We start from the raw sequence: 13,880 nt of genomic DNA, 5'->3' as shown, positions 1-13,880 counted from the left end.
GAAGAATGCGGTTTTACAGATTCTAGAAACGTGATTTTGAAATGAAAGATTGGTATCAAAGAGCACACCCAGGTTCCTAACCGACGACGAAGACTAGACAGTTAAATGTTAGACAGTATTCTAGGTTATTATTGCAGAGGTTTTTGGTCCAATAATTAGAATCTCTGTTTTTTCAGAATTAAGTAGTAGGAAATTACTAGTCATCCAGTTTTTTATATCAGCTATGCATTCTGTTAATTTTGTAAATTGGTAAGTTTCGTCAGGGCACTAAGAAATATACAGCTGAGTATCATCAGCATAACAGTGAAAACTATCCTCTTAGTTGCCAAACATCTCTGGTTGATGTGGTCCAGTGTGAAGGTCAGCTACTGTATCTAGTGTTTTTCTGCTATGACTGGGTGACGTTGGTATTTCCTTCGTTGATGAATGAAACTAAATGATTCAAACTAAATCCTATACTAATTCAACATGTGGTTTGAATAAAATAAGAAAAATAAGGATTGCAAAGTTTTCAAGGACCATACTTATAATTAATCCCAAGACACTTTATAACATCTTCAAAAAATGTCCCAACTGAAAAAAAAATGTTATAAGACATTCAGCTCTTCACACGCAGATACACAGCTCAAGATTTGTTGATCTGACTGTTTGCTTTTTTTTTCTAAGCTCCATCTTTGATTGTCTGATTGAGTAGACTGTAAATGAATGTAGCCATTTTACCATATATTTTTTATTCTTATGTAATTTTTATTTATTTATTGCAGAATATCATTGTTTTGTGTGATTTGAAGCAATATCCATTACTTGATGGATAACATGTCTTATCCTGTGATACTGACTCTTATGGTGCCCAAATTATCTAAGTCATATAGGCATATCTATTTCACTTGTTTTCTTTTCCTTTATCTGCTTATCTTGTCAATTAATATTCGTCTTGTTATAGTCATTATCAAGACAAAAGCACTTCATGAACCAATGTACATATTCTTGTCTCATTTGTGTGTAAATGGGGTTTATGGAGCCTCAGGATTCTACCCTAAAATTCTGTCTGATTTAATATTGGATTCATATGTGATCTCCTCTCACATGTGTGCTCTGCAGTGCTTTGTTATTTACAGCTCTTTACTGTGTGAGTTTACAATATTAACAGTGATGTCTTATGATAGATATGTAGCCATATGCAAACCTTTAGACTATCATTCCAAGTTAACTAAATTCACCTGTATGAAATTAATTCTGTTTTCATGGATTGTTCCCAACTTCTCTGTGATTCCAGCAATGCTGTTATCAAATCTGAGACCATTTTGTAATTATTACATTGATAAATTATATTGTGACAATTGGTCAATTGTAAAACTTTCTTGTACATCATCTTTTGTGAATAATGTCTATGGATATATTGTTGCAATTATATTTCTTAGCAGTGCAGTTTTCATCATAGTGTCCTATATTAAACTGATCTCTGCATGTAAAGCATCTTTAGAAAACAGAAGGAAATTCTGGCAAACGTGTCTGCCACACATATTATCGCTGATAAATTTCACTTTTGCTTTGGTTTTTGACGTTATGTATAGCAGGTATGGCTCAAATGACATTCCCGAGAGTCTGCGTAATTTTTTGGCTTTAGAATTAGTTATAGTTCCACCTGTTTTTAATCCCCTAATCTATGGGTTAAATATTAGAGCAGTGCGCAGAGTTTTTGTCTCATGTATTTCAGCAAGAGTGAATGTTTTAGAAGCTAAAAAAGGCTTAAATCCGTGACAATTACTTGATGTACTTGCAAACAGACATGCAAAATAGTATATTTTTAAAAGTAAATGAATTACAACAAAAAGTAAGAAAAATAAGGATGTGCTGTCAACATTATTTTTATGTACATCATTGAATATTTTCATAAAACATTCAAAAGAAAATGAGGCCTTTTTTTTCTTTTTTTTAAATTTTTTTTTTTATGCTTTCACTGCTCCCATATCCACTTATAACATTTATTGTATAACATTTTACATCCTTTGTTGATTTATTTGCTGATGTTTGTCTAAATTACCAAAAATATATTAGAAAAGTCCTGAGAATTTCCTGAGATGTGTATAATGTGTTTACATTTTACGGTAAAACCGATAGTCCACTTTAGACATTCTACTAACGATAAGTAACTTTGCAGCTACATGTCAACTTACTGTCATCAGAGTATTAATAGACTGTCTGCTTAATATCTGCTAACACTTTATTTTGTTGGTCCCCCAACAGACATTCTACTGACTATAAGTAACTAGGCAACTACAAGTCAACTTGTTCTACTAACCCGAACCCTAACACCTAACCATAACCTTACAGTCTACTAATACTCTAATGATAGTTGAAAAGTTACTTATAGTTAGTAGAATGTCTAAAGTGGACTATCAAAATAAAGTGGAACCCATTTTACTTATATTTTACTTTAAATATTTTACTTTTTAATAATTTTTCTTCAAATTATACTGCTATTTTACATGTACACCAATAATGTGATTATTGCCAATAATCAGACTTAATAGAATCTTAATAGAATCTCACGTAAAACCTTCATTCTGAACCTCCATTATTCTGATGATAAAATAAATGATTAAACCATTGGTTTAGTTGTGTATTTTTATTTTACATTTTTGTTTTAAAAAATATGCCGCCTTCAAGCCCTACAGTGTACATGAACCTCTTCACCGGTTCCCTGGTATTTGGCCTTCCTATGAAGGTAATATGATGCCATAAAGAATCACATGCGCAGGGTAAGATTTGTGAAAGTGTACATAAGATTGCAAGCCTAAATAAAATTTGCATGTGCAAGAGAAGATTTGTAAAGGTGTAAATCACCTTTCAAGTGCAAGAAAAAAATATTTGCAGCATTTTACTGTTACTCGTAAGTGTAATGGATGTATTGTGAAACTGCAGCTTCATGCTTACGCAAAATAAATATCATCTGTATTCTTCTGACTTCCATTTTTCCACGCTTACACAGCAATTTGCAACCGAAAACAACAGAGCCAGGAACTGCGAAACAGATTGATCGCTTAAAATCAACATTTGTGTAAAAAAATAAACTGTTACAAATGTCTAAATGAATTGTTGTGAACATGCAAAAATGTTCACGTAATAACCCGATTTGTTGCGTCTTTCTTTTAGTTGCGCTTACAATTTTGGTACGATTCTCTCACTCATTGGACCCTATTATACACCCGGCTCAATGCAGCGCAAAGCAAGTGTTTTTTGCTAGTTTCAGCCCGACGTGGCTATCATTTTCACGTCCTGCGCCACATTGTTTAAATAGCAAATGCATTTGCGCCCATTTGTGCGCCCTGGGCTTGCTGTTCTGAAAAAGAGGTCTCTTCAAGCGCATTGTTGCTGTGTTGCTATTTTGAGGCAACTGAAATAGACTGCACCATTGACCAACAAAAACCTGGTCTAAAGTCAATAACGCAATATTGTTTTTGTTATTTAAAGTGAGCGTTAGTAATGTGCGCCTATTGGCGGGTCCACAGCGTGCTTACACTCTGCTTATAGCACACACATGGGCGCGCAGCAGCACACAAACATGCCAAATAAAAATAAAAGGTTTCTAATGTAAAACATTAATATTGTATACATAAAGGTATGGCTTGTCCCGTAGATGGTCTGCTTAACCTTGCACATGAGCAGATCAGTCTTTCCGTTTGCAAAATGCACCATGTAAATAGCGAATCCGCCATGGTGCGAGCGCAACTGGCTTTTAAAGGGAATGGGAAATTACACTCTGATTGGTTTATTGCACGTTATGCCCAAAACACACCTATTACTCATTAAGAGAATAGAGACAACACTTTTAAACCAGGCGGTGGGCGCGCCGACCATTTTTCCTGTCGTTAAACTATAGCAAAAGTGGATTCTTGCCGTGTACTTTAGACCATGTGCTTAGATCCTTAAAATAGGGCCCATTGAGTTTTGCTAGTGGGAGGAGGAGGAGGAGGAGGGCGGGTCCACCTTCTTCATGTAGCCAATCAATTGATCTTCTCGCTGACTCTCAATTTACTCTTATCTGATTGGTTCAATAAACACGCCAGTCGCCAGAACACATCTTTATCTTCTTTTGGCTCAGCATCGTTCTTGTTGCCGAAATGGTACTTTTAATGCACACATAGCCTACATGTGATTTTTCTTACGTACGTGGAACCTAATTACCTGGGGCGTATCCAATCGACACTCAAGCGTCTACTGTCAACACTTAATAAATAAATGTACCTAGGTTATCTCCAGTTCTATTTTTTATTTTTACACTAAGTAATTTTCTATGTATTAAAACCAAGTATAAATTTCATCAAGTTAGTATTTTTACATTTATTCCAAAATATTAGCCAAAGGCACTAACAATTTAAACAATATATATTATTTGTGAACTAATGTTCAGTTTTTCTTTTTAATAAAAAAAAAAGACCCTCCTCCCATTTTTCATTAACGCCATAATTATCTTAATTCAGGCTGATCTGTGAACACGAACGGAAACAAGAGGCGGGATTTATTGCATGAACCAATCATGTCTGATCATAACCAATCATAGCCCGATGGAGCCACTGCCTCCTCTCACGTGACTGTCCCCCATTCATTCTCAATTACCCCCCACTAAACCCACTGCATGCCTTGGGGTTTAAGTCAATGGGACCAGAGGAGGCACAAGAGACGTGGCGTCCCGCTGTAACTTCACCTGTGGGTGTCGCTGTTGTAGAGTGTTACTGTAAGGGTTCGTCCATAACATTTTCAGGAGACATTCATGGAGTCAACAATGTGTCATTTTATTGACGGCAACACTTAAGTACAGACCACACATTGTGCAGAAGAGAGAGAAAAACAAAACAAAAAAACACTGACTAATTCTGGTCTAGTTCTGGGTCTCAGATGTTTCTCAGGGATCCCTCACCAGAACTAACCCAGCCACATGAAATTAAGTCCTTTTAACAAACCAGACCAAACCATTTTTATAATTACAGGGGTCCCACAAAAATTCTCATTCCATTACATCAAACTTAAAGGGGGAAATACTGTATATACACAAATCTCAAATAAACATAAAAATCACATTTACCATAAAGCAATAATGAGAATAGACTTAAACACACACACATACACACACACACATACACAAAAAAATCCTTTAAACACATTCAAATTAACACACGACCCCAACACAAATTGTCCCAAAAACTACATTTCCCATAATTCCCAACCGAATATATAAAGGACACCAGGAAAGGCCGCGGCCTTTTAATTCCAAGCCTTTGTTCCATGCTGCAGTCATGGATCCCGGCGGATCCACGGGTAAGATGTACACATTCAAATAAACTTAAAGGGGTGGTATAATGCCCTTTTCATAAGATGTAAAATAAGTCTCTAAAGTTTTAGCTCAAAATACACCACAGTTATTTTTATATAGCATGTTAAAATTGTCACTTTTTAAGGGTGAGCAAAAATGCACCGTTTTTGTGTCTGTCCCTTTAAATGCAAATACACATTGGCATGCGATAATTGCACCAGCTGCCGTGCATCGCGGCGCGAGTATATAACGAGCAGCAGGTGCGTTCGCATCCTTGTTTTTCCGCTGAGGAGCCGGACCTGTGACTCAGCCGTACAGCAACTGTGGCGAGGGGACTCACTTCTCCGTTCCCTCTTCGGGAAACGAGGGTTACAATACGTAACCGAGACGTTCCCCTTCGTCAGCTCACTATGACGTGAGTCAGAAGTGATTCTGACGAATGGGGATATCTACCAGCCCTTCCAGCGCTCCACTGCCTCCTGGTCTGACCGCAGTGTTGGGCAGAAAGTAGGAGCTCTAAGCAGAGAAGGTCGGTCACTGCTGTTCCGAAAGACCCACTCAGTGTGACTTATTGGATAACGCTGGGAAAGCGTGCCCTTGGGGAAGGGAACGCTGCAGAAGCCACATCCTACCCCGGAGGGAGGCACTGTGACGGTTTCATATATGGACTAGCCAAGCTGGGTAGTACAACACATGGCAGTCTTTGGTGTGGTTCCAGCCTAGTTATGGGGGGGAAAGAACACCAGCAGAGACGGCAGAGCCCGGGAAAGATACGGGCTTGTCTGCAAAGGAGCTGATCGTGGAGGAAAACATATATCACCACATGGGGTGTCCTACATATGGACACCCAGCCTAACACAGGTTGCACAATGCATACGAGTGTAGGCCTGGCATCAGACACTGGCAACGTCTGACTGCCGCAAGGGTGACGGAGGAACTCGCAGGGTTAGCTATTTCTGGGGAACACTACTGGAGCAATAGACACACGTATCCGGCCCATGGGGGCGGGAGTGGCGTTGCAAGCTGACACTAAGAACGGGTCCCTCGTGCTACTGGCCACTGGGGGCGAGAATACGGGAAGATACCGGCTCTACACGGAGGCTATAGAATCTAACGAACGTGTTAGGTGTCGCCCAGTCCGTAGCTCTACATATATCCTACATATATCTGTCAGCGAGGCGCATTGAGCCAGGGCCCAGGAGGAAGCAACACTTCTAGTTGAGTGTGCTTGCAACCCGAACGGGCAAGGCACGCCTTGGGCTTCGTAAGCCAAGGCAATGGCATCCACTATCCAGTGGGCCATCCTCTGCTTGGAGAAAGCCTTTCCCTTCTGCTGGCCTCCGTAACAGATGAAGAGCTGATCTGAGGTCCTGAAGCTTTGCGTTCTGTCCACGTATAACCGCAAAGAGCGGACGGGACAGAGAAAATCTAGGGCTGGGTCTGCCTCCTCCGAAGGCAGAGCTTGCAGGTTCACTACCTGATCCCTGAAGGGGGTGGTAGGAACCTTGGGAAAATATCCAAGCCGGGGTCTCAGGATAACGTGAGAGTTCTACTCACAATTCGTTGACCGAAAATGCTTGCAGGTCCCCTACCCTCTTGATGGAAGCCAGGGCAGTCAGGAGCACTGTCTTTAGTGACCAGATCTTTAACTCAGCTGACTGCAGTGGTTCAAAGGGAGGTCTCTGCAGTGCTCTGAGCACCAGAGACAGGTCCCAAGAGGGTATAGAGGCGGATTCAGTCTCCTCGCTCCCCTCAGGAACCTGACGATCAGGCCATGCTTTTCCAACGACTTACCTTCAGCTGCATCGTGACGTGCGGCAATAGCGGCAACATACACTTTGAGGGTGGAGGGAGACAGCCTTCGCTCCAACCCATCTTGCAGGAAAGAAAGCATGACTCTGATCGGACATCTTCGGGGGTCTTCCCCGTGGGAAAAACACCATTCAACGAAAAGGTTCTACTTCAAAGCATAGAGGCGCCTCGTTGAGGGGTCTCTTGCAGAAGTGATGGTGTCTACCACCGCTTGAGGTAGATCACCTAGAACCTCTGCGTCCCATCCAGGGACCAGACATGGAGTTTCCAGAGGTCTGGACGCGGGTGCCATAGAGTGCCCCGTCTCTGAGAAAGCAGGTCCTTCCTCAGAGAAATGGGCCAAGGAGGTGCTGTCGCGAGGAGCATGAGTTCTGGAAACCAGGTACGGTTGGGCCAATACGGCGCAACTAACAAGACCTACTCCTCATCCTCCCTGACTTTGCACAAAGTCGGTGCGAGAAGGCTCACTGGTGGAAACGCTATGCGCCAGTGCATCCGTGCTTAGGGTCCCCTCGGTCAGGGAATAAAACAACAGCGAATGGGTCAAGTCCGGAGAGGCAAACAAATCTATCTGAGCGGCTCCGAAGAAGTCCCATATCAGCAGGACCACCTGGGGATAGAGACGCCACTCTCCCGGAAGCGTAGGCTGTTGTGAGAGCTTGTCGGCTGTACGATTGGGCACGGCAGGGATGTGAATGGCATGAAGCGACCTCAGATGCTTCTGACTCCATAGGAGGAGATGGCTGGCGAGTTGCGACATGCGACTGGAGCGCAGACCACCTTGACGGTTGATGTACGCAACGGTCGCAGTACTGTCCGTACGGACCAGTACGTGCATGCCGTGTAGCAGCCCTTTGGGGAGGCCCAGCACAAGGCCACAAGGTGAGCAACTCGAGGCAATTGATGTGCCAATGCAGTTGAGGCCCCGGCCACAGACCTGAAACTGCATGCCGGTTGTACGTGGCCACCATCTGGTGGGCCATGTGGGCAATGGTAGACTATCCCCAAATTTATTTTTATTTTTTAATTGGCAAATCTTATTATATTCCAATTATCTAATTGTTCTTATGAAATTATATGTTCACTCAAGACACTCAAGTCAAGTCAAGATCCATTATCTAAAAGCTAATTTATGTTTAAATATCGCAACACCAATCACATAACAACGTCAGATTGAGCATTTGTTCGATTAGATGAAGTAACATTTCTGAAAAGAAAAGCAGATGTGGGAGACAGACCTGTGCAAGGAAAATCTTCAAAGTGTGTGGTGAGAAAATACGACACTGAATACATTAAATTTGGTTTTATGAGGGCAGGTACTGAGACTAAAGGGGGTCGGACACGTACGAGAAGCGGAGCGCCACGTCGCGTCTAGGACAACTCGAGGTATCGCACACCGGACGCGCACTTTCTCAGTTTATGGCCAGCAATATTGTTATGTTTAAGGACATTACAAAATTAAGATATTGTCTGTACTACGTTATGATTGCAATTAAATTTACAATTACAATTAAATACAATCGTTGCTGAGTCTGTAGCCTGACCACTTTACCTCAGGATGTATGTCACAGGCCGGGGCGAGCGCCAGCGGGCCGCCCACCCCTAGCTTGCGTACCGCCCCTGAGGAGCTGACCGTGGACACGAAGGAGGCAGACACAGAATTAAAAATAAGTATGTTCTTTATTAAATATTAAAAACAATCTTAAGAGTCTCTTCGGCATTCTCTTCTTCGGGGCTCAGACAGAGAGAAATATGAACATAATTCACAGCTTCCGCGTTCTCTTCTTCGGCGTTCTCTTCTTCGGCGTTCTCTTCTTCGGGGCTCAGACAGAGAGAGATAGGAACATAACATGAACGTAACTCAGCAGTTTCAGACAGAGAGAGGAATGAACATAATTCACAGCTTCCGCGTTCTCTTCTTTGGCGTTTTCTTTGGGGCTCAGGCAGAGAGAGATATGAACATAACATGAACGTAACTCAGCAGTTTCAGACAGAGAGAGGAATGAACATAATTCACAGCTTCCGCGTTCTCTTCTTCAGCGTTCTCTTCTTCGGGGCTCAGACAGAGAGAGATATGAACACAACATGAACGTAACTCAGCAGCTTCAGCATTCTCCTTCAACAGGACTCAGGCGGGGAGAGGAATGAACAGCTGTGACTGCAAGTGAACAGCAGAAACACAATTCCCACACTCGTATATTCACCAACACACTGCAAGGTTTCACTCGTGCTCATTTCCACAATTAAACTGCAATTCAACAGACTCACGGTGTACCCAAGGCTTACACCCGCAATCCAGCCGAAGTCATCTCTCTCTCTCTCTTCCCTGCGGCCTCCCTCCGCCACTTCCGCCGCTTCCGCTTCCGCCTCCGCCACCGCCTCCGTCTCTCTCTCTCTCTCTCTCTCTCTCTCTCTCTCTCTCTCTCCCGGCCCCATATCTCACCGGAAGTGCTCCCCGTACACAACTTCCGCCAATAAGGTTCCGCTTTTAGTCACCCCGTGACATGTACATTAACTGAATTAATTGAGAATCTCACCTGAAAATGCGATAATTTTCATCCATGCAGCTGATTTCTGTAAATGAATATAAAACTAAATTTATCTTGCAGCACAGGGTGAACTCAGTATATACATTAACGACGCTTTAAGACAAATATAATGTAGTAAATTTAATATAAAACTATGTAAATGGCGCTCTGTGGTGCGACAGGATTTTGAATAGAGTCCTGAACGTAGTCTGCGCTGCAGACAGTGTGTGTACTAAAATAATGTGTTCGAATTTTAAAGACATGGCGCTGTGCTTCTCGTCCAGTGTGCGACCCCCTTAAGCCAAAGGCGCAGTGCGTTAGGAGAAATGTTGTCAAATGAGGCGCTAAAACCATCAAAGCTGCAGAGACATTTGAACTTAACACCTGGGCTGTGTTGGGAAGCCAAAAGAATATTGTTTTAAACAATCATGTTAATATTGCTAATTGTATAAATGATAAATTACACTTACAGTATGTGAATTGGGGTGAATGAACTTTGTTGAACATTTCTGCTAATGAATAGAGAGAATCCTCTCTTGTGTGTCTGACCTGTTGTTGAAGATATGTTAGCCTGTTAGTGTTACAGGGACGGTTACTGAGTAAACCTGCCAAGTCTTTTTCATACAAGGACAGTTTTCATCTATAGCTGACTTGACCTAGTCTGCTACAGTGGCATAACAGATTAACAGCAGAGCCTATCATTGTACTTTTTGAATTTTCTGTTATTCTGTGTTCATACTATCATATGTGGAAAGGTGGTCCTCGGAATGTTTTTAAACACTCATTGGTGGAACATGAGTTGCAAAAGGTTGAAAATCCTGTTCTAAGGGAACACCTGCCCGTAGAAACAAAGGGTCCGACCACAGGCTGAAGGTTTGGAGGCAGTGCGGGGTGACGTGCACCCGGTATGTGCCCCAGAAGCCTCTGAAAAAGTTTCAGTGGGACCTACCCCTTCGTACTAAATATATGCTTCCTCTCATGCTGATAGGGTAGAAATGGTAATTGTTTGATGTTGATTGGATTGATTATTTGAACGTGCTCCTCCCAAACTTTTTTATGAAACATCATGTGTAGATTCCGCCATCGCGTCTGTTATAGAAGATATCGACTGCACATTCATTTTAAAAGAGGAATAGAGAACCGCGATCAAGGCATTTGTCGATCGGAAAGATGATTGAAGAACATACGTCACTTACTCCGTTGCTCTGATTGGTTGTAGGTCTATCCAATTGAGTGCAGAGGCATTTTCTTTCCTGGGCTGCGTTCAGCCCCGACAAAACGTTGCACAACGTTTTTTAAACAGAAACGGTGATGCGTTGAACACACTGTTCTGATGACGCAAGAGTTGCAACTATGGCAGCTGAGAAGGCCATTCTTTGTGTTCTTTGTGAAGAATTTTCGGAGCCTGATGAAGTCGGTATAAATATGTGTTTAATACTACAAAATATGCCCGATGTTACAGTTACTGCACTTGCCGCCCAGAACAAAAGAGAACATCCCAATCGAGTGAAGGGATTTGTGGAAACTGAAATGGAAGCACACATCTTACCTAATTCAGACTAAAACACATCTATTTAGCTTCACATACTGACTTTATTTGTAGTTCATACTGTTTTAATACCCTGTATTTTCTTTATCATTTTTAGGAAAAGCACTTAATTACCATTGTTTATTTCTATACCAAATGTCATACACTTGCAATGAAGCTAAAAATATAAACAACTACATCATTATGTTGATATCCTATATTTTTACAATAAAACTTATGACAAACATTCTAATATCCTCAGTTGTTGCGTATACCGAGCTGCATCGAACACATTTGTTTATTACTTTCCTTGAACCCACTGTGTGAGTTCACTTTAATACCACGTGCTTTATATACATGTTGCTGCTGATTGGACTGCAGTTCTGACACACCCACCAAACAAGAGAAAACGTATCTCAAATTATTGTATTCTCGTATTGCACACCGGTGCACGCCGTTTCCTGGAAACATGACGTTCAACCCGGAAATCGTAGCAAAACGTTGCGCACCGTTTTGAACTTGTACGTGCCCCAGGTTCGGTTGAAACACGCCCCTTAATCACAGCCCAATGGAGCAGTATCAGACTTATATTCTGACTAGAATGTGAGTATGACGAGGTCAGGCTAGTAAAGTTGCTTTGAACAATCTGTATTGTAAAAAGCGCTATATAAATAAATGTGACTTGACTTGACAGTTGATGTAAAATTGTAGACAAACTATTTTTAAAAACACTCCAGTCATTTCTACAGTTTACTTGTACATTTGTTGTGATTTTCATCTAGGTTGAACTATATAGTTAAAAGAAAAAAGGCCTCCAGAGCTTATTGAAATTCCCCCAAGTTTTATTTGGTAGAGCCTCAGAGAACTTAAACTGCGCAAGTTATTTATAAGCAGGTGAGTCCATAGTACTTCCACTTAATAAATGTGAGCGTGCAAGATCACAACTCAAGGCAAGTCAGTGATAATTGTTGACTGGTGTTTACTCTTATTGTGTGTTAAAAGCATGTATGCCGTATCTTTACATTTATATTTTCAAATTAAACAGATACAGTTGTTGTTTTTAATTGCAACATTTTGAGGGTATTTTACATACGGACAAATGTAATCTTAAAAAACTTAAATATATGATGAATAATATGACAAATTTTGCAACCTACACTCTGATGGAACCACAGGACGCTAAATCATACAGGTATATTTATTTCACATGCTTTTTTTCCCTCTATGTTATGATACTGTTTGTGAACATTTGGCTCATTGTGGTCATTGTCTTGGAGAGAGCCCTTCATGAACCAATGTACATATTTCTGTGCAATCTCTGTGTAAATGACCTTTTTGGAACAGCAGCATTTTATCCTAAAATATTGCATGATTTAATAATGAATTCATATATTATTCCATCTTACATGTGTGCGTTCCAGGCCTTTGTTGTTTATACTTATGTTATGTGTGAATATTGTACATTAGCAGTGATGGCATATGACAGACATGTGGCCATATGTCGACCTTTAGACTATCACTCAAAGATGAACAAATATTCTTGCAACATATTACTTGGCTTATGTTGGATCATACCATCTCTTACTATGTTCATTGCAGTTTTCTTGTCAAATAGGTTGGTAATATGTAAAAATCATATTGACAAACTGTATTGTGACAACTGGTCAATTGTAAAACTCTCATGTGGATCAACCTTTATCAATAACCTTTATGGATTTATTTTTATTTCATTGTATTTTGGCCTTGTGATTGTAATTATGGTGTCCTATATTAAACTTATCATTGCATGTAAAGCATCATTGGAATGCAGAAGGAAGTTTTGGCAAACATGTGTGCCTCATGTACTTTCACTGATAAATCTTACTGTTGCAATACTTTTCGATACCATCTATAACAGATATGGATCTAGTGATTTCCCTGCAAACCTGCGTAATTTTTTGGCTATAGAAATGATTATTGTGCCACCTCTTTTCAATCCTATAATCTATGGCTTAAAACTGACAGAAGTTCGCAAAAGAATCCTAAAATTATGCATGAATTGTACTAAAAAATGACAGTATGAAGTATGTTGGGTCAAGAAAAAATAAAAGTAAAATGAGTGATGCTTTTATCTTTTCATTATGCTGCAAATCCTATTAATATTTTAGTAAGTGCTAATGTACACTGAGTGTTGACATTCACAAAATACATCTTGACAAGGGGCCCTATCATGCACCCGGGCGCAATGCAGCGCACACCAGCACACCAGCAGATCTGTTCCCTCTCTGGAGAAGCGTTCAGTCTTTCCGCTTGCAAATTCCGCCATGGTGCGACCGCAACTGGCTTTTAAAGGGAATGAGAGATGGGACTCTGATTGGTTTATTGCACGTTATGCCCAAAATACACCCAATACTCATTAAGAGAATAGAGACCAACCATTTTTCCCGTCATTAAACATGCCCTAACTGCACTTGCACCATGCGCTTTATACCATGCGCTTAGATCGTTAAAATAGGGCCCAATGTATTCATCAGGACTTTTAGTATCCTGAAGGGGTTTACTTTGTAATGACTGTCTGGCTGTATATTTTTCCCTAACGTATTACACAACTACTTATCAAATACACACACACAAAAATTCATGGATTTGAAATAGGAGGAGGAGAGTAAAGATGGAACACTCCTAAAGCTTAGTTCAATATCAATTCACTGATAATTTG

The 13,880-nt window shown here is 40.8% G+C and overlaps 2 protein-coding genes across 2 annotated transcripts; both read left to right on the top strand.

The window, feature by feature from the left end:
• Nucleotides 1-807: 807 nt before the first annotated feature.
• Nucleotides 808-1,761, top strand: LOC311277657 (olfactory receptor 5M3-like; the record flags this gene model as incomplete). Its single annotated transcript, XM_084388026.1, has 1 exon — nucleotides 808-1,761. The coding sequence occupies one exon, from the start codon at nucleotides 808-810 to the stop codon at nucleotides 1,759-1,761; it is 954 nt and encodes a 317-aa protein (XP_084244152.1).
• Nucleotides 1,762-12,309: 10,548 nt separating this feature from the next.
• LOC311277655 (olfactory receptor 5K1-like) lies at nucleotides 12,310-13,236 on the top strand (the record flags this gene model as incomplete). The annotated part of the gene is made up of 1 exon (XM_084388024.1): nucleotides 12,310-13,236. One exon carries the CDS (start codon nucleotides 12,310-12,312, stop codon nucleotides 13,234-13,236), a length of 927 nt encoding a protein of 308 aa, XP_084244150.1.
• Nucleotides 13,237-13,880: the final 644 nt, after the last annotated feature.

This window comes from Rutilus rutilus (assembly GCF_951802725.1).
Source record: "Rutilus rutilus genome assembly, chromosome: 18".
Classification (NCBI taxonomy): Eukaryota; Metazoa; Chordata; class Actinopteri; order Cypriniformes; family Leuciscidae; genus Rutilus; species Rutilus rutilus.
This window is presented reverse-complemented; position numbering and strand designations above follow the sequence as displayed.